General features: G+C 39.2%; 1 protein-coding gene across 1 annotated transcript in view; it reads right to left on the bottom strand.

Moving 5' to 3' along the window:
* ppp1r16b (protein phosphatase 1, regulatory subunit 16B) overlaps positions 1 to 20,221 on the bottom strand; it is a 70,347-nt gene that overhangs the window by 19,247 nt on the left and 30,879 nt on the right. Inside the window, exon 2 of the mRNA XM_037679821.1 lies at positions 11,155 to 11,225. Coding sequence (XP_037535749.1) covers positions 11,155 to 11,225 — 71 coding nt within the window. The remainder of the gene's footprint in view (positions 1 to 11,154; positions 11,226 to 20,221) is intronic.

Raw genomic sequence — 20,221 nt, forward strand, 5'->3', positions numbered from 1 at the left:
GCCAGGATGAGGCAGGTGCGTTTAGAAGACAAACACTGCTTTTAAGCCCAAATAGCACGTGTACCTAAAATATTTGTGACTAAAATTGTTCCAAAACAATAGTGAAAATGTATTTTTTTATTAAAAAAAAACTGGAATGCAATGGAGTGACTTTGAATTGACCAAGTGATTATATTAAATCGTGTTTAACTGGATATGACCTTGTTTACTCTGTGTCGAGTGTCCTGAGATGACTTGTCTAGAGGATTAGCATTTTTTATAAATGAACTTACCATATATGAATAGAAACAACTATCTTATCAACAGTATCTTATTACCGACAAGATTGTGCTTTTGTTCTCTTCTGATGAAAATGTTTAAGATATATTCACAACAGCCACAACAAATTTATTTATTTATTACAATATTTTAAAACTCCTTCTTTTTTTAATTAATCAATCCACCCTCAATACTCAACAGCAACACAAAAACATGTTTTTAAATGCATAAATCTTTTGTATATTTAACAGCTGAACTTTAATCATAATGCATTTCTACCAGTCTATTAAACTGGACAGGATTTAATCACAATGGGTTTCTGCTGCATTTAAAATGTAGCACAATAATGTGGAAAACCACTGATCAATGCTATTCAGTCTTGAATCATGCTTCCAGATGGGAAAATTATGCATTTAAGAGGTGAGATTAAAACTTTTGCCATGGAAAGATACGACAAAGTTTTAGGGCCAAGCTAAGAAAAAACATTTTTTTACATTAGTTAAAAATATTATATAACTCACCAAGAGCATGTGTCAGGACAAATAATCAAATATCTTCAAGCTTCTGTTTACAGAGGGGGACCAGGCAGGGATGTCCACTTTCACCTGCACTATTTGCTATTTTTATTGAACCTTTAGCAGCAGCAATAAGACAAACTGCTGATATTAAAGGTATACTGTGTAGAAATATAGAACATAAAATTAGTCTTTATGCTGACGATGTTTTACTTTTTCTTCAGAACACAGAAAATTCAATATCTAATGTTATCAAATTAATAAACTCATTCTCAAAAGTTTCTGATTATTCTATAAATTGGTCAAAATCTACAGCTCTTCCAATAAACTGCGTGTTTAATACTTCTCTCAATGAACAACTACAATCAGGTAACATTACATACTTGGGCATTAATATTTCTCCTAGATTGGAAGACTTAATAAAATTGAATCATATCCCAATTTTAAAGAACATTGAAGATGATCTTACTAGATGGAAATCTCTGCCCATATCACTTATGGGAAGAGTTGCCTCAGTAAAAATGATGGTCCTGCCGAGAATAAACTATTTATTCTCAATGATTCCAAATAAACCTTCAACTGAATGGTTTAAGTCACTGGACTCTTTGATATCTAAATTCCTTTGGAAAAACAAAACTCCACGTATTAGCTTAAAAGCATTACAGAAATCTAAAGATACCGGAGGATTAGAACTTCCCAACTTCTATCACTACTATTTAGCCAATAGGTTACAATATATCTCAAAGTGGTTAAATCCGAATACATTAGATGAAACTTGGATAGACATAGAACAAACTTTATGCAATAATATTAAGATTTCAGATCTACCGTTTATTAGCACAAATATAAAAAGACATGTTTGCTTTAAAAGCATCAGTATTAGCTCTTCTCTGACAGCATGGTGGGAGTATTTGAAAATGACAAAATCTTCACTACTTCCCTGTAGACATACACCCATCTGGAACAATCCTGACATCCTACAAGAAAATAATATGTTAAATTTCCCAGGTTGGAGAGTCAAGGGAATTGAACGTCTGGAACACATATATGAAGGTGTAGACTTTATTCCATTTAATAATTTAATAATACGATTTGACATTGAAAATAAATACTTCTTAGAATATCAACAAATTAAGTCTATCATAAAAAATAAATTTAAGCTTAATAAAACTTTGTTAGAAACACCAATATGTGTGTTAGAGTTCCTTAATCTTAAATCCCCCAAATTATTATCTAAAATATACAAGAAATTGTCTAGAATCAATGACTCCATAATGTTACCTGTTGCAAAATGGGAGTCAGATTTATCAATCAATTTTGACCAAAACACCTGGTCTCAAATATGTTTAAGAACATTTAAAATGACTAGAATCTCCAACTTACAATTAATACAGTATAAAGTTCTTTATAGAGTACATTATACAGGTCAGCGAATGTTTAGGATGGGATTTACATCATCTAACAACTGCTCACAGTGCACAGGCAATATTCCTGATGATTATATCCATGCACTCTGGTTCTGCCCACCAGTTCAGAGGTTCTGGGTCCAGGTTTGTGAAGACTTGTCTAAATGTCTGAAATGTAATATTCCACTCTCTCCGTCTGTTTGCTTATTGGCTATCTTGGAAGATGTTACCCTGGAAAAAAATACATGTCGCATGATTTTCACTGCCTTATGCATCGCAAAGAAAACCATACTCCTGAATTGGAAAAATAAAAATAATCTTAGCATTAATCAGTATAAAAATCTTCTGTTAGATCATATTAGTCTTGAAACAGCATCTGCCGACACATTGGATCAATCTCTGTGGGCTCCTTTGATCGGCTCCGTTACATAGTGAGGGTGGGTAGTCTGGGATCTGACCTTGTGGGGCCTTGGGGTTGATGTGGAGGCGGGTGTATGGGTTTGGGGCCCCGGGGGGGTTGCCGGGGGCTGGGCTCTTGGGGGTACCTGGGCAGGGGGGCACTGCTTTCCCTCTGGGGAGGGCCTGGGTGGTTCTGGGGGATGTCTGCTGGTGGCTGCATGCAGGCCCTCAGGTGGTCTGTGGCGGCGGTCGTGGGTCACCGATCTGGTAGCCTGGCTGTGCTGGTGTGGGTTCGGGGGGGGCGCGGGGGCTTGGGGTTCTGGGGGCTTGTCGCCCCCGGGCTTGGGCCTGTGGGGTTCGGGGATCTTGGGCTCTGGCGGGCGGGTTGCCGGGCTCTGGGCCGGCTTGCGCTCTGGTGCCCGGTTCTGGGCGGGGGCCTTCGGCTCGCTGGTAGGTTGTGGGTTCATGGGCTGGGGGGTTGGGTGTTTGGGGGCGTGACCAGTGGCCCCTAAGAAGGGGTAGTTTGACCCAGCCTAGGTGTCTAGTGTGCTATGTGTTTTGAGAGATGTCCGAATGAGGGGTGGGTGTAGTATTTCTTCTGGGGTGGGGATGGGGTGGATGTCCTTGGGGGCGGCCCGGGACTGTGCATGGCCGGCTGGCTGGCCCCTTTCCTGTGGTGGGGGCTCGCTCCCGGTGCTTCCTGGCACTGTCGGCGGTTGGGCGGGCGCTCTTGGCCGGGTCGTCCTGGTGGGGTTTGGCTCCATCTGGTAGCGGGCTGACTGCGGTTTGTGGGGGTCCTGGTGGCCCTCGGGTGTGTAGGCTGCTGGTGCAGCTTCTGGCGGCCCTCGGGGCTCTGTCCCTCTCTGGTCTGGAGCTCAGCGGGCCTGGCGGTCGGTCCAGATGGAGAGGTGTCTTGGCCTCAATCCCTGGGTGGACCTTGGGGGGCTGGGGGGGGGGGGGGGGGGTGGGGTCAGTGGGGGAGCTGACTCCCTGTGGGAGCATTTGCTCTCACAGTTATTTCTCCCCATCCCTCACCATGCACCTCCACCCTCTTCATTTCAATTCCATACATTTAGGGTTGTTTGGGCTCGGGTGTGCTGCAACAATTTTACATCTTTGTTGACCATAGCCACCTGGGACTCAATTTTATTGTACACCTTAGACATTCATTCATAACATCCTCATGACATTCATATATAGGAACTTGAGGTGGGCACATGGCTATGGGTGGTGGGATGACCTCACTCTCACCCCCTGTGCCTGTGCTCACTTACAACGGTTGCATTTAGACACTAGGGTTTGGATAGAGTTGGGGTGGAGGGGAAACTGGCACCATGCCAGCCTTTGCTCCTTCTTCTTTCCTTTTTAATGGCACTATACAACAACACACATCAACAGCACATCTAGGGGTGGGGGTGTATGTGTCGGGGTCTTATTATTATTATTATTTTATTTTATTTTTTTCCTCTTCCTACCCACCTAGTTCCCTGACTGCCATTCCGGGGGTGGGGTCCGGGAGAAGGGCAGGCCGTCAGGTGTTGACCAGGACTATGTGGGGGTTCAGGGTCTGGGGGTTGCCATGGGCGGTGCTGGCGCTGTGCTCTCCCTGGGGTTGTTTGGACCCCCTGAGCTTGGCTCTTGGGTGCCATGGTTGGCCCGCTGGCCGGGGTGGCTGCCGGGGCCTGGCGGGCGGTCGGCTGGGGGTGCGTGCTTGGTTGTTGGCGGTGTGTGGGGGTGGTCGGTGGCGTGTCCTCTTCATGGTGGGGGGGTGTCCTGTCGGCGGGGCATGGCCTGGGCCGGGTCTGGGGTATTGGCTCTTCTCCGCTCAAGAATGAATGGGTTTACCTCTTGGGTTTGGGCATGGGCTGCCCCCTGTAGAGGGCAGGTACATGTCTTGGACCTGGGGGGTATAGAGTGTGTATCGGGAATAAGAATGAAATGTATCGTTATTGTATGTCTTTGAGTGAATGAATGTGAGATTGAGGTTGGGATTGTGTGATTGTGTCTGTGTATGAATGGGTATTTGTTAGGCTGAGACTCGGACTGCCCCCTCTTTGATACAACTGGGGGTGCTTGGCATCGCGCCCCTATCGCGCGGCCCCCTGGTGGGGTGTGCCCTTGCCTGCCGGCGCGCTTGGGGCCCTTGGTATCGGGGGCTGGGCGCTTGGGCGTGTGTCGGCTCGGCCTGGTGTCTGCCTGGTGGGGCTCGGGTCCTCTGGCCCTGTCAGGCCTTGGCCTGGGTGGTGTGAGTCCTCGGTGCCCGGGCCTCGGTGCCTGGACCTGGACCTACATCGGTGCGGCGGGTGCCGACGGAGGCCTATGAGTTTGTCGCTGTTGGCCCCGGGGGGGTCACTGTATGTGGTTGCTGGTGGGGATCTTCCGGTTCTCCCCTGTGGTCCGTTCTGGGGGGTGGGTGAGTGGTTCGTCCTGTGTGGGTGGCTCTGGGGGCTCCGCGGTCGGGGTCCCTCCTGGGGTCTTGGGCTCTGGTCCCCCCTTTTTCGTCTGCCTCTGGTCTTGGGGGTCGGGTCTCTGCTGCTTCACAGTTACTAATAAATGTTCTATTAGAGAAGCCTTATACACTTATGCATGCTCACAACCACACACAAATAGAAGCAGGGATGCTTATGTAGGCTTTATATGTAGATATATAGATATGTATGTGAGTGTATATTCATGTGTATGTATGTATGTATGTATATAGGCGTAGGTATGGGGGGCCGAGATGGTGTAGAGGCAGGGCAGCCGGCTTGGGACCCGAGAGTCCCAGGTTCGATCCCCAGTCACTGCACATCACGTGGCGTCTCTGGGCAGCACGTCTAATTCCCAAAATGTCCCCCGGGCGCTTTCAATAGCTGCCCACTGCACCACCTGGTGGTGGATGGGTTAAATGCAGAGACTAATTTCGCCATTGTATGGAAACATACAGTGCTGACATTGTGATGACATTATTATTATTATTATTATTATTATATATATTTATGGAAACTTACTGCAAAGCCATGAATATTTTAAGTTCTTCATACATATGTATTTTGTTGCTGTGTTTTGTCATGTTCTTTGCAGGTGAACAGACAGTGGCCGGGTGTTTTGACGTGTGCTCTATTTGTATATATTTCTTAAATTTTGGAGTCTTACTTTGTCTTTTCTTTCTTTCTATCCTGTTAAAAAAAAAAAAAAAAAAAAAAAAAAAAACCCTAAAATAAAAATTCCAAAAAAAAAAATTTTAAAAAAATGGGGGGGAGAGGATGGCTGTAAGGGGAGAAGGGAGGCCATCAAAAAAAAAAAAAAAAAAAAAAAAAAGGAACGAGAATAAAGTCATAATAATATTACGAGAATAAAGTTGTATGACAATAAAGTCATAATAATATTATGAGAATAAATTTGTGGTATTATGAGAATAAAGTCAAAATAATCTGAGAACAAAGTCGTAGTATTATGAGAATAAACTCATAACATTACCAGAATAAACTAGTAATATTATCAGAACTCCGACACGAAGAAGCAGTCTTACAACTGCGGTAAAATGATGAGTGTTCATGTCGGCAGTACAATAGTAGGGGGCCCGACACACTGTTGCATATGGATTCTTAAGATAAACTGGAACCATATGGCATTGATGGATTTAGCCATGACATAATGTGGATGGAAGCATATTTCACAAACAGACCCAAAAGTGACCGTGGACTACTTCATAAACACAGTGACTCACACTGGAGGCTGTCCACAGCAGGTGCGAGCCTACCCAGGATGTATTAGGAGTTTAGTCTCGTAATATTACAACTTTATTCTCGTAATACTACGACTTTATGCTCGTAATACTACGACTTTATTCTCATGATATTTCGACTTTATTCTTGCAATATTTTGACTTTATTCTCATAACACTACGACTTTGTTCTCGTAATACTATGACTTTATTCTCATGATATTTTGACTTTATTCTTGCAATATTTTGACTTCTCGTAACATTACGACTTTGTTCTCGTAATACTATGACTTTATTCTCGTAACACTACAACATTAATCTAGTAATACTATGACTTTATTCTCATAATATAACAACTTTATTCTCGTAATATTTTGACTTTATTCTTGTAATACTACGACTTTATTCTCATAATACTAAGACTTTATTCTCATAATACTAATACTTTATTCTCGTAATACTAAGACTTTATTCTCCTAATATTACGACTTTATTCTCGTAATTTTATGACTTTTTTCTTGTAATGTAATTTTTTTCTTAGCATGGTCCTAAAGCTCCATTGTAGAAAGAAGTTTTCTCAGAAGAAAAAAGATTATTACCAAACTTTCTTAATCTGACCTTTGTGATTGGCTAAACAAAACCCCATTCTTCACTAAACTTCACATCAAGGCCTAGTGGAAGTTTTCCAAAATTATGAAAAGGACCAACCACAAAATGAAAAATTATGAAACAAAGGCAAAACTACATAGACAAAATATAAAAACCTGGCACCGAGTATCGTCTTATTTTACTAAGATATTTCCTACAAACCAACATGGCAGTGGCTGCAAAACCCTATTTTTTTCCAGTCCAGTAAAGACTACTTGGGTAAAAAACCCTTAAAGATTTTAAATGATTTTGTCATTGTTTATTTCCAAGATACTCAATTGTACACATTTGGGCATAAATAAAGGAGAACAAATGAACAATTATTTTTTTTAAATGAGTGAATCATTAAAACAAAAAACTGAATAAATTAGTCTTTGAATGTTTACATTTCCATAAACTTTTTGATCCTTTTTTGGGTTTGTCCTGAATGTGCGTTGTGAATGTTTCAGAAGCATTATTCCTACATTTCAGCTGGACTTCAATAACTCATACTCTCACACAATCTAACATCAATAATCCCTCACATCATCGAGTGGGAAAATATAAAGTGTGAGATTTTTCATTTGTTTCACTGTGTCGCGGCACATACAGTGACCCTGAGAGCCCTATGTTGATTAATGACTCATCTCAGAGAGGTGAGAGCAGGCCGGGGCAGATGTGACATCTCATTTACAGAAACAGCACCAGCACTTTCCTTCATTTCTGTCCCTTTCTGCTGGGAGTTGTGTTTGTGCCATCAAAATATAACTCATGCTGTCGGGACTGTTTGCACAAGAAGACTGCAGGGTCAAAAATGGCTGTTGAGGTCAATCTTAGGAAATTAATCTAAATGACCCACATTGGTACCAATTTTATTGGAGTGTCAAATTACAACATTAAATGAGTATCTCCTGAAGCCCACTGTGCAGACGGTTCTGTCCAAACGCTGTAAAATCAAGAACTTGCACGTATTCAAAGCCGAAAGGTCATTCAGATCCCTTGGCTGTGTTTAAAAACACCAGCCTGGTGACTGATGGACTTCAATTTTCTCTTCCTCTGTTCATTTCGCTGCCTCCCAGCTGGAGTGTGAATATTAGACTTTGAACAGCCGAGAGGAGAAGAGATACGACTGCGTTAGCCGAGGCAGAATGAAAAGACGGAAAGAAAGAGGGGAGGGCAGAGAGGTAGAGACTCAAAATGGGAGGAAAGGATGGAGAGCAAAGTAACCAAGGTCATAAACGGGCAAATATCCTTCAGAAATCTTAAAAACAGAGTCTGAGTTTACGCTTCAGGATTTGACATTTCAGTTTAGGTGAAACGCACAGCTGACACATTGTCCCATAAAACCAAAAGTTATTTCTGGCTGCTGGGTCTGAGTAATATCTGTTCCAGACGGTCGTAATATCTCGAAACAAGTGCTTGTTTCCTGGCCAAAACAAATGATTCGGAGGATATGAAATCTCTGATTACAAATGTCCGTATTTGTTCTAATTAGCAGCGAAAATAGCCCTGATCCTCTTGATCAGCTTCATAAATCAAAATGAACTAATTCCCTCAACAAAACTGGACTCACATCCTCATCGTTGCAAAGCATATTTTAAAGTGTCAGGAAACCCAACAAAGTCCATTCTCAATAATCCAGGTACACAATCCAACAATTTTCAGTCAGGTCACCTGGACAGTTTCTTTTTTGTTGGTTTTGAACCAGTTTGACATGACTGTCAACGAGGAAGAGGGCCGGCACAGGAGGAGGGGGCGTGCCAAAGACACCATCTTAGCACCAACATAACTGGTTTGTTCCACTTTGGAGTAAGCTGTTTGGGGGAAGAATCAGTTTTGTTCTGTGTGTTTCCTTGACTGATGAAGCCTTCTGGATGAAAGGTGAAACGTTTCAGCACAAAAAAAGGAACTGTCCAGATGACCTGACTGAAAATTGGTGTCAGGAAACCCCAACACACCAAAGTTCATGATCAATAATCCAGGTATACAATCCAACAATTTTCAGTCAGGTCATCTGGACGGTTTGGAGGGCGAAACGTCTCAGCACAACAAAAAGAAAAGAAACCGTCCAGATGATCTGACTGAAAATACCTGGATTATTGAGCATGGACTTTGGCGTTTTGAAGCAGTTTGACATGACTGTTGACGAGGGAGAGGGCAGGCACCGGGGGAGAGGGGGTGCCCCAGAGACCATCTTAGCACCAACGTAAGTGTTTTTTTCCACTTTGGAGTAAGCTGTTGGGGGAGAAGCAGTTTTGTTTGGTGTTTCCTCAGACTGATGGAAGCCTTCTGGATGGAAGGCGAAACGTCTCAGCACAAAAATAAAAAAAATAAAAACGTCAAGATGACCTGACTGAACATTGTTGGAAACCCCAACACCTTACAACACAAGTCTGTTGATTACACTATGAGTTACGTTCAGATGAAATATTTGAAATAAAACACCTCAGTAGTTCACATTCAAAGCATCTCTGCAAAAAACACATATCGTCCAGAAAGAGCAACCCCCGAGCATGAAAGGAAGTAATAAAAGTGACAGAAAGTTTGGATTAGATAAAGTTTATAAGCCAATCACAAAACAGTCTTATTATAAAACTGAGTGGAGCTTTTAACTAAGGGTGCACCGATTTCCTTAATTTTGGGAGATCGGTCGATACTTACATGAGAAACTGATTTTACCAATTTTTTGTAGTTTTAACAACAATTGTCTAAACTTCATTTATATTTCAGAGCACTACCTCATGGCCAGTTAAAACAAGTTTGTATTGTTTCTAGGATATTGTTCAAGGGTATGTTTTTCAATAAAATAAGACTGGAAAATTGAAGGTGCATTGTGACCTTATAACACCTGATAGTGTTGATTATCAAACAAAATCGGTACCGGCAGGTCAGGCTTTTTAAAGATCGGTGATCGGCCAGAAAACTGCCATTGGTGCACCCCTACTTTTAACAATTAAACACGTTTCAGTATTCTCACCTTAAATATCTGTACTGTACTGTACATTAGTATAAAATGGGATTCTTTTTCTTGAGCTTATATTCTCTTCCATCTAGTGAGATAAAAACAAAACATTTTTTATTTCTTCTTGTCCCAACATGTTATTGTTCATTAAACTCCAGTCTTTCAGAATAAATATTCTTTATGTCTTACAGAGTTAGACACATTTTTTGTTGATTTTATAAATGTTATGCTTTAAAGAAATGTGGTGCATTCAATATTTGCTATATGCCATGGCTTTCAGTCATACTGTTGCATTTAGCTGGATTTAACTGATTTTAATGACATTTCATTTTAAAGTTTCACCAGATCTAAAGATCCAATCCAAGTTGTGGTGAGCAGTAATCTTATTTTCTTTGAATAAATCATATTTGTTTGAACATAGGATTATATAGCAGTACAGCCGCTTCTGTACTGTAATAATGTTGGAAAATGTCAATAAGATACATTTGTTTCCTCAAGTTCTTGGCCATTTTCTATTTGCCTTCTAAATTTTACTTCAATATGTTCATTAAACTTATCCAAACTTGCAAAGGTTGCCCAATTTTCCACTAGGTTCGAGTTCAGATGGTTATAAAATGCAGAAATTTTTGTTTAAATTACAGAAATTTTCTGGGGAGAGAAGGTCCACACCAATGTGCCAAACAAGCATCCTCCCAGGAACAGGAACAAACTCTCGGAGATTGTCAAGATGTGCAGCAAAACTGCTGGCATAGCCCTACAGAACCTCACCGACCTACACAAGGCAAGGTCAGCGGACAAGGCCAGGCTGATTGTGGCAGATCCTGATCATCCACTCCATGGTGAGTTCAGGCTGCTTCCATCTGGACGCAGGTATCCGCTGCCCAGATGTAGAACGAACAGACTGAAAAACTCATTCATCCCTGGAGTGATCAGGCTTCTCATTGAACAATGATGACTTCTGTACTGTTTTTTAACGTCTCAATGTCTTGTCTAGTATGGACGTTTGTGTGTGTCTACTTGACTGTGAAACAAATTGTCTCTCGGGGATAATAAAGATTCTTGAACTTGAACTCTCACCATTGAGCAAACTTTTTACAACATAATCAGACTTCCATGAGCTCACAGACAGAAAACATACCAGTCACTTTATTGTGCCACTTTTAGTCAATTACAACTGAAGATGTTGAAATGAGTTTTCTGTTCAGGTCAATATGCTCTTAGTGACGAATGTTAGACTAAATTTAAAAAAAGGCATAAACAAGGGGTGTTGGATCATCTCACCTGATGTAGAGCTGTGAGACCGTCTTCATTGCAAAGGTCTGGACTTACACTGTTCCTCAGCAGGTAACGAACTAATGGGAAAAAAAGACAAAAGAAACTAATAAATACTCACAGAACATGCTTATGGACCTAACATAAACCTTTTGTTATCTGGTAATGTCACCAATCAATCTGCAATCCAATCATTTCTCTGCAGGGACTTTACCTAACTGATCATGGAAACATGTGTTAAAGGGTGACTTCTTTTAAACTTTCAGAATGAGTTGAACAATAATTCACATATATGAAGTGAATTGGGTTATAAATATCGTTACCTACTATTATTAAGATAGGCTTGAGACAAACATCAAAGAACTCAGTGAATCGTGAAATAAACAGGATGCAGAGGATGCTTAATACATCAGTGAAGATTCAGGTGATGACAAAACAAAGTGATTTTAGAAAGATGGTAACTGGTTTCATTTTGAGTCTTGAACATGCTTTTTGTGGACCGATGAGTTCTTGTTGGGTCTTTTATACTTTAAGAGCCTTTGAGTGGAAATGTTTAAACCTGTTATTCTCTCAGAAAAGATGGGCTCTTTGAGAGAGGAGTGGAAGAAGTCATTTATGTTCATCTGAAACAGCCTCTAAACCGAGGTATCAATAATCAGCAAACAACCTGATGTACTACTTTATGATGCAAAATGATGCATTTTTAAATTTGCCACACTGTTTTGATAGCATTAGTTCAGTATAAGGTCTCTCTTGTAAATGAGTCCTCGAGGCTCAATGGGATTAACCTGTCTAAATAAAGGTTGAAGGAATAAGAATCGGACAAAGAAGTGATTTGTGGTTCCTGCTTAAAACTGCTGTTTCAATAAGAAACTTCTGGGGAGAAAAGAAACCTTAAAAAAACAAATCTATCAAACATCTGATGAAGTTTAATTCTTAGACACATATTATTAACTGAAGCCAACTCAGAAAATTGTATTCAGATTTTTGTCAAACTCTGTTCTCTGTATTTATTTATGACAGATTAGATACTTTGTTATCCATCTGCAGTTCCTGGCAGCTCATTCCTAATCAGTGCGTCTTTCAGCTGTCTCAGGAACTATAAACAGATTTAGTATGATAATTAAATCAAGAAGAGATGAAAAGCAGCTTCTTCAAGAGAAGCAGCACCTGGAAAGTGTTTTTTGTTCTACTGAAATCCTTCAAAAGTCACAGTAAGAACAGGTTGCCTTGTCAGGAGAGCAGCCGTGATAAAACTAAATTGCATGTTTTTGTGACAGCTAAATTAAGAAAAGGGAGTGTTGTACAAGTGGGTCATGACAACAAGATAAATATGAATGAAAACAGAAGAAAAGAGATTGGAATGATTGAAGTTCTTAAAAAAAGAAAATTTTGTAAGAAAAAAAACTTTTTTTTTTTTCATTATCCACCACCAAAAGTGTCGGCTGCCAAAATATATAATGAAACAATGAATTTCAACAAAACCTGCACAAAGTAATTAGTGGATGATCATCCACGACTGATTCATTTGTAGAGTCCATTCAAGCCCAGATGGCCACCATAACTACTCTGCATTAGCCAGCACAAAAATGGCTATAATTCAGTCGATTTTACAGATATTGAGCTAAAATTCAGCGAGGTAGTAGCTGAGAGTCATTCACATCATATTCAGCATCTGGCAACTCTCAGACTTACTAATAATAAAGTTATGAACAAATTTGACTGCTTTAAATGATTAAAACTTACCGATATATTGGATATGTAAACTGAAAATAATTACATAAACACTAATTTTAAACACAACAGACGACACAACACAACTTCTTAATATCACATACAATCATCTGCCCCTTCAAGTGAAGCATTTCCACCTCTACCCTTAAAATAAATAAATAAATAAATCTATGCCTCTAAAAGAGAGGGGGGGTGGGGGGGGTGAATGCCTGGGAAGGTGCGAGTGTTTACAAATGTAGGTAAACGTAGATGTTTAACAATCCATTAGAATACACCAAAATGCAGGAAATCACATCTACTATATTCAAATTTTTCGGGGGGAGGACCCCCAGACCCCCCATCTGCACCCCCACCTGCATTCCTGCATCTATCATTTACAATTTAAACCCTGTCTAAAACTCTAGGAAATATGCTTGTTTTTTTATTTAAAGGAATGCAAGTTCATTTATTCTTTGTGTATATGTTAGATCTAAGTATTTACTATATTTATATATATATAAATATAAATGTAAAAAAAAAAAATATATATATATATATATATATATATATATATATATATAAAATCCCATGTCACTCACACAGTTGCTCTCCCAGTTCAGAACAGAATACCCGTCTCCCCTTTTGGATCTTCCATCTAATGACCTTTCATTAAAATCTCAAGAAATAATGAATACTTGTAAAACGGGAACATGTCTCATTTGATAGAGGGTTTAAATAAAACACCGTGTGACAGTTGTGACAACGACTCATTATGGAAGTACACTGTTCACTTTGGAAAATACGGAGGAGGAGGTGCTGTTTCAACAGAAAAGCAGTGATGGAAGAGTAGCTATTAGCAACTTAGAGAACTTCCTGAAACCTGCAAACCTTGTAGATTTTTAGTATCAATGACAAAAAAAATGTTCAATACAGCAATAAAAACCTTTTTAATCTTAAATTATTGAATGTGATCAGAGGTTTTTGCTCTGCCCTGTTAAGACAACACTAGTGAAATGTTTAGCTGAGCGAGTGTCATCTGCAACACAAACTCAAACATTTAGTGAGCCATTGTTATTGTTATTATAGTGCTTGGAGTTATAGATTAGACAAGTGGTGGGATTATAGCATCACAGTTTTTAAAAAAAAATTGCCTTTTGGCTGTCTACACGAAAACAAAGGCGGTGTTTTCAGATTTTCTCACTCTTGAACCCGTTTTCAGGAACATACAATTTGGGGGTTACTAAAATGTTGTTTCCATGTGAATGCAAAGCTGAAAAGGTAAAAAACTAAATTTGTGTATGCACAAATCACCATTTTTTAATGTGGATGTCATTAGCAATAAACTTATTTCCATTGACATAAAGAGATGCTAGTTTTTCACTGGACTTCTGACCTGTGACTGGATTTTATTTATTTCAACTCATTCAGGGTTGGAGAATGAATTTGACTTGAGATTTTGACTTTAACTATTGAGTGGCAAAGCTGGTAGCTGTTTATGTTGAGAGCTAAAGTCAGTAGAGAGTCTGGACTTGGTAACATCAGCTGTCAATTTTCAACATATTAAAAATGTGTTAATAAAGCTGCATTTTTAATTCAATCCTTCCAACTAAAGCAAGCATTTACTTTCATTTTAACAAAACTGCCAAGCCTTGGATTGTTTTGATGGTTTCTAAGTTATTTTAAAAAAATATGCTGGAAGAATAAGAAAAAAATAGAAAAAGAAAAACAAGGGTTACATAAAATGAACTTTATAGCCGTTCACTTCCCCTGTGATTATAAAGCGATTCAAGATTAACAGTGTTGATTCTGGCAGATTTCCTTTAGTTAACACAAAGTTACACCTAAATACAAGTTCCTAAAAACTAATGTGTGCAGGTAAGATGTGGTTCTATGAAACATTTTCACAGAACCACCCCTGAGCTTTCTGAACGTATAACTTATATAAACACTTGTGCCTCTTCACTGCGGAGTCTAGATTAACAATCAGGTGGAGACAGTTGAGTGTGTTTTTAAGATATTTCTTTGCCGGCTTGAGGATGAAAATTCATTTTAGAACATGTAAGATATGTAAGATATGTAAGATATACGCGAGACAGCCTCACCAAAAAGCTCAGCAGTGTGTGGAATTGGTTTGTAGGTGGGCTCACTAAAATATCTGCACCAGGTCTGAATTACTCTTTCTGTGCTGCCACTGATGCAGTGGTTAAACTGAAATGAATCTGAGTTATGATGATGTGTTGTGTCTGACAGTGGGGGTGGGTGTGTGTGTGTGTGGGGGGGGGGGGGTGTGTGATGTGAAAATAAGACCAACAAAGAAATGACAGCAAACAGCTTGAGGGGGGAAAAATGACAAATATACTTTCACACAGTTCTGTTCGTGATTAACAACCATATTTTCAGAACTGTTTTGAAGCATATCTCATGTCGTTTTCTTGTTTGTTTAGCAAAAACACAATTTTCTGTTTGCTTGAGTTATTGTCAGAGTGTTAATGACAAACTCAGGTGAAAGTACGAAGTATAAAACCATAAAATATAAGTTTCTAAGTGGGATAAAAGGCAAAATACATCAATCATGAGGCATGTGAAGTGCAGGAGGTTGGATTAGGCACTTTGTCTTGTTTTTTTATTTTTTTGTCTTCTTCAGATGCTTTCCTTTCCTGCTGTAAGGGAACGCTGATGCTGTGGGCAGAAAAGGAGGGTGCTCGGACTGTAACTAATGTTTAGGTGAGTCACAATAACATCTGTGTCAAAGCTGGATCTGAAAGCTACACAGCAAAACACTGAATTACAAGATAAATAGTCTTAAATTCACTTAAGAGCAGATTAAATGTTGAATCTGAGAGCTGAGGTGACAAATCTTCAAACACATCATTAATGGCGGTGTATAACCTTTGAAAGGTGCAATGTTTCAAACTCTTCAGCATAATCCCTCATTCATGAAAGATCAATTAAAAAAACATCAGCATGAAAATATCACACAAACAAAATACCTAATTGATCTATGCAGCAGTTTATCTGCAAATACTAATTTCAGTTCTGTAAATGTAGAAGGGGATCAAAAATAATGGCAACACATAATAACTGGGACTCCATCTCCACAATAGCATTTAGTTTTAGTGAGCTTCAGTAGAGATGTGACAATCAATCCTCAGTAACAACAGTCTCAAATTAGAAACCAGACATGTTGTGAAGGAATGCCTATCGCCCACTGCCTTTCATCATGGCAGAGTTTTAGACCAAGACCATCTTATATTGAAAAATCACATTCAACAAAATCACATAAAAAAATGTTACATCAATATTTGTAAAACTGACAGGGTTTTTCTTTTTCTGAGTTGCAGTAGTCCCTCACTACTTCGTGGTTCGACTTCCGTGGACTCGCTATATCGCGGTTTGTGAATGTTCAGTCCATAATATTGTACAAAAAAAAATGTACAGGACATGATTGTCAACTTTAAAATTACTCACGTGATTGGGACAGTACTGGATGCAGTACTGTACAGTAAAAAGTTTACAAAAAAATAAAAAACTTCGGACAGGCGCCGCTATTGTTTAGTTTTCGCTCAGTAAGCCTCCACTTTATTCCTGCTCATAATGACCACATTTCCCAGAAGGCAACAGGGCCCCACCCAGAAGCCCCGTTTCCTTCTGCTGAAAAAAACAGAGGGAAAGTTTTGATCTTATTGGTGCCCAGCAGATGCAGAGAAGCCACACTGAACCCACCGAACCAGACCAGAAGCAGAGCAGAAACAGACCTCCAGACCCATCTGTGAATCTTGAGAGCTGGTAGCACGCCCACGCACGTGGACCTCTGAGCAGATGTGCACGGCCAATTATTCTGCATTAAAGCTGAAACTTAACAAGACTTTTTTCATCTTATTCAATTGGCCCGTTATGCACACGCGCGGCCAACGATCCAGTTGTCCATCTGAAGCTTAACGGAACTTTATTTACCTCTTTCAACCGCCTTGTCATCGGACGCACGCGGACGATGATCCTGCATTAAAGCTGAAGCTTAACGACTTTTTTCATCTTATTCTTATACTATTCCTACTTTGCGGTTTTTCACATCACTGCTGGGGACGGAACTTCCACGATAAACGAGGGACTACTGGGTAGCTATTTTGTGTTGGCTAATATTGACTAGCTGTGATGGCCATTTTAAATTAGACAGATATGACTCCAAAAGTAAATCAGATGCAGAGGTTCTGTCAATTATTATTTTCTTGTGAGTTTCACTACAATCTTTCCAGTGGTTCATGAGATATTTTGCTCAAAAAACAGGCACAAACATCATTGCTCACCTTTTGCCTTTCCTTAGCAGCCAGACAATAACAAATTCATGAACAGTGACAACTCTGTGTGCTGTGTCAACTGTGTACTGCAATGGTGTGAGCTTAAATAGTTTACAGCAAAAATGTTGCCCTTTAGCTGTAATTGTATACACATTTTCAAAACAGCAAAATAATTTAGCTGGCAGAAGTACAGTGAGCTGCAGGATCAAAATGATTTTCAGCAGGTGTTAGATGTTAAATGCAAATTTTTGCTTTACAGTAGTTTAGAAAACTGTGATGAGAAACAATACTTAATTTTGGTGCTTCAATCATAATTTGGTGGAAATGAATTTTAAAGGACTTATAATTTTGTGCTACACTGCGCTTCACATTTGTTTGAGAAATGTTCTTATTTTTGCTTCACTGCAAGCAACATACCATGAAAAACAACTATATATTTAAATACCACTTTTCACTGACACTTAACTCCTTATCTGCTTTACTTTAAGATGTTCCTACTCTTCTTTAAATAGTGCAATAGGAAACATGAATAAACAACTGAAATGTTTCTCCTTTGTTTTGTTTTTTAAAATTTGATTTAAGATACTAAAATTTTGGTGTAAAATCATCATCACTTGAAATCAAATGAAACAACCCAACAGGCTGGCACTGAATCTCTGCACACAGTTCAAAAAATCAAAAGGAGACTTTAGACTTTCCACCGATCTATTCTGAGATACTGAGAGAGTAAAACAGAGTCGACAGGAAAGTGATTCCCATCTGTCTGGTCCAACACCCAGTGGGACTGAGCAAGTACACAAACAACCAAAGCCTTTCAAATGTGATCCATTCCAACTATGGAGCGCCATGGTGATTATCTACAACCCTACAACGCAGCAGAAATGGCACGCACCGCTTCCTGGGTGGGTCTCGCAAATTCTTATCAAGGGAGGAGATAGATCTGGATGAGATTCTTCCCAAAAGATAAAAGATTGATCAACAAATAACTGAGCAGGAAGAGAAACCCACCCTTCCTTCCTGTTATCTTACAGCGCCTCTACACAGTATGGTGTGTGTGCGCGTGTGTGTGTGTGTCTCTGTGTGTGTGTTAATAAGAGGTTATTAATAAAAACAGTACAGTTAGCTCTGAATTAGAACTAGAGTCATGGTGGCTGATATAAAACTGTTTTTCCATCACAAAAAAAATCACTAAACTTTCTTTAGTGTTCATATAAGATTGCTTTAAAAGGAATTTGGAGATGCTTTTTATTTCTATTTGGGACTACCTGATAAACTTTACATAAAGAAAATACTTTGTGGTTTTGTCAGAATTTGAGCAATTTCAAGGTTTCAAGTTGCTCTTAACCTCACCTACTTACAACCTACCCTACAACATATCAAATCTTCAGAGCAGAAATGTTGAGTGTGTGGCAGGAACATGCCAATGATTGCATCTTTGTTTTTTTATTGGCTTGTCATTTTCTCACTTAGGTACAAGCATAGAGGGAGAGTAAATATCATTTGAAGTGGTTGGATTGTGCACAATTACCTGTTGTAGATAGACCTTTGAACAACCTCAGTTTGAAAAATAGTTCATTTCTGACCAAATTAACCCAATGATTAACTCAGGTGGGTCCAAAATCGCCAATAAACACCAACTGTTAAAACAAATGATTTCTCAAAAAATCTAGAGCGATTCATGCAAACACAATGTACTACCGGTAACTTTATGTTGCCATCAATTTTGCATTTCACAGATATTCCTGCAGAAATATTAAATCCCTGATAGAAGTGGGACCGCTAACTGATGCTGCCAAAACTTATCACTTTCAAATAACTATAGAATTATGCAAATAATAATTGTTTATAACCTTGCGAAAGAAGCACATTTTAAAAGAATGAAAACTTTGCTTTAAGTGACTGTTTAACAAAATTACAATAATACTGAAAGATGGAGTCATGAAAGTGTTCTCAAATTTCTCAGAATGACTTGGTTATTGAATGATTTTATCTTTTTGTGCCAACACAGCAATAGTTATTAGACGGCCTATAATCAAGTCCTGATCCAGACTTTGGTTTATAATAAAACACCTAAAAAACAGAACTTCCCTTTGAGTCTCTTTGTGCACATCATTGTAATGACCAAGCAGACATGCTAAATATAATTATATAATCTTACAAAGTAAGAAATCCTGCAAAAAAAATTAAGACTGTGCTTAACACTTTCCTTTTTGATAAATCCTATAGTTAGCTGGTTGGCTTGTTATGATGCCATAGGTTTAGACTACTGGAGGACAAACTGACCACATTTCCTTAAATCATTTGCTAAAACTGAATAGTTTTCATTTGATACTATTTCTGTCTTAACATATGATTCCTGACCTGCCATTGTGTATCTGTTCCTCCTTCCTGTTCCTCTCAAGCCCAGCCGGTCGAAGCAGATGACTCCTTGTCCTGAGCCTGGTTCTGTAAAGGTTTCTTCCTCATGAGGGAGTTTTTCCTTTCCACTGTCACCTTCGTGCTTGCTCAAGATGAGAGTTCTGTGATGGAGTTGAATTCAAATTCAAAGCAGTCTGCTCCTCAGATAAATGGTGTTAAATTATTATTTTTATATATGAATGTTTCTGTTCAGTGCCCTGAGATGACTTGGGTTGTGACTTGGTGCTATATAAATAAACCGAATTGAAAAAAAAAAATGATTGGATAATCTTGAAGACAATAAACAAAAGCCACTTCTTGACAAGTTGCTTAGAAATGCGTAGCATTATCTTGTACTTCAAAAATTAAACAAGTCCTGAAAGAAGGAGCAGTGAACAAGGAGGCAGGCTCGTACACCTCCTAAACTTTTGTGTCTAAACACCAAAGTTCATGCTCACTAATTCAGGTATAAACTCCAACAATGTTCAGTCAGGTCACCTGGACTTTTTTTTAGTGTCTAAACACTGTCATTGTGATAAAAGTGATGTGATGTCAGCATTTATCAAAACTTATGTCACAAAACAGCAAATCAAAAGAGCTTCCGGTGCGATATTTGACCGTCATTATTCAGTGTTTCTAGAAAATATGTAGAATGTCTCCAGTTACAATTT

The sequence above is a fragment of the Nematolebias whitei genome, chromosome 7 (genome assembly GCF_014905685.2).
Source record: "Nematolebias whitei isolate Nwh7 chromosome 7, NemWhi1, whole genome shotgun sequence".
In the NCBI taxonomy this organism is placed as follows: Eukaryota; Metazoa; Chordata; class Actinopteri; order Cyprinodontiformes; family Rivulidae; genus Nematolebias; species Nematolebias whitei.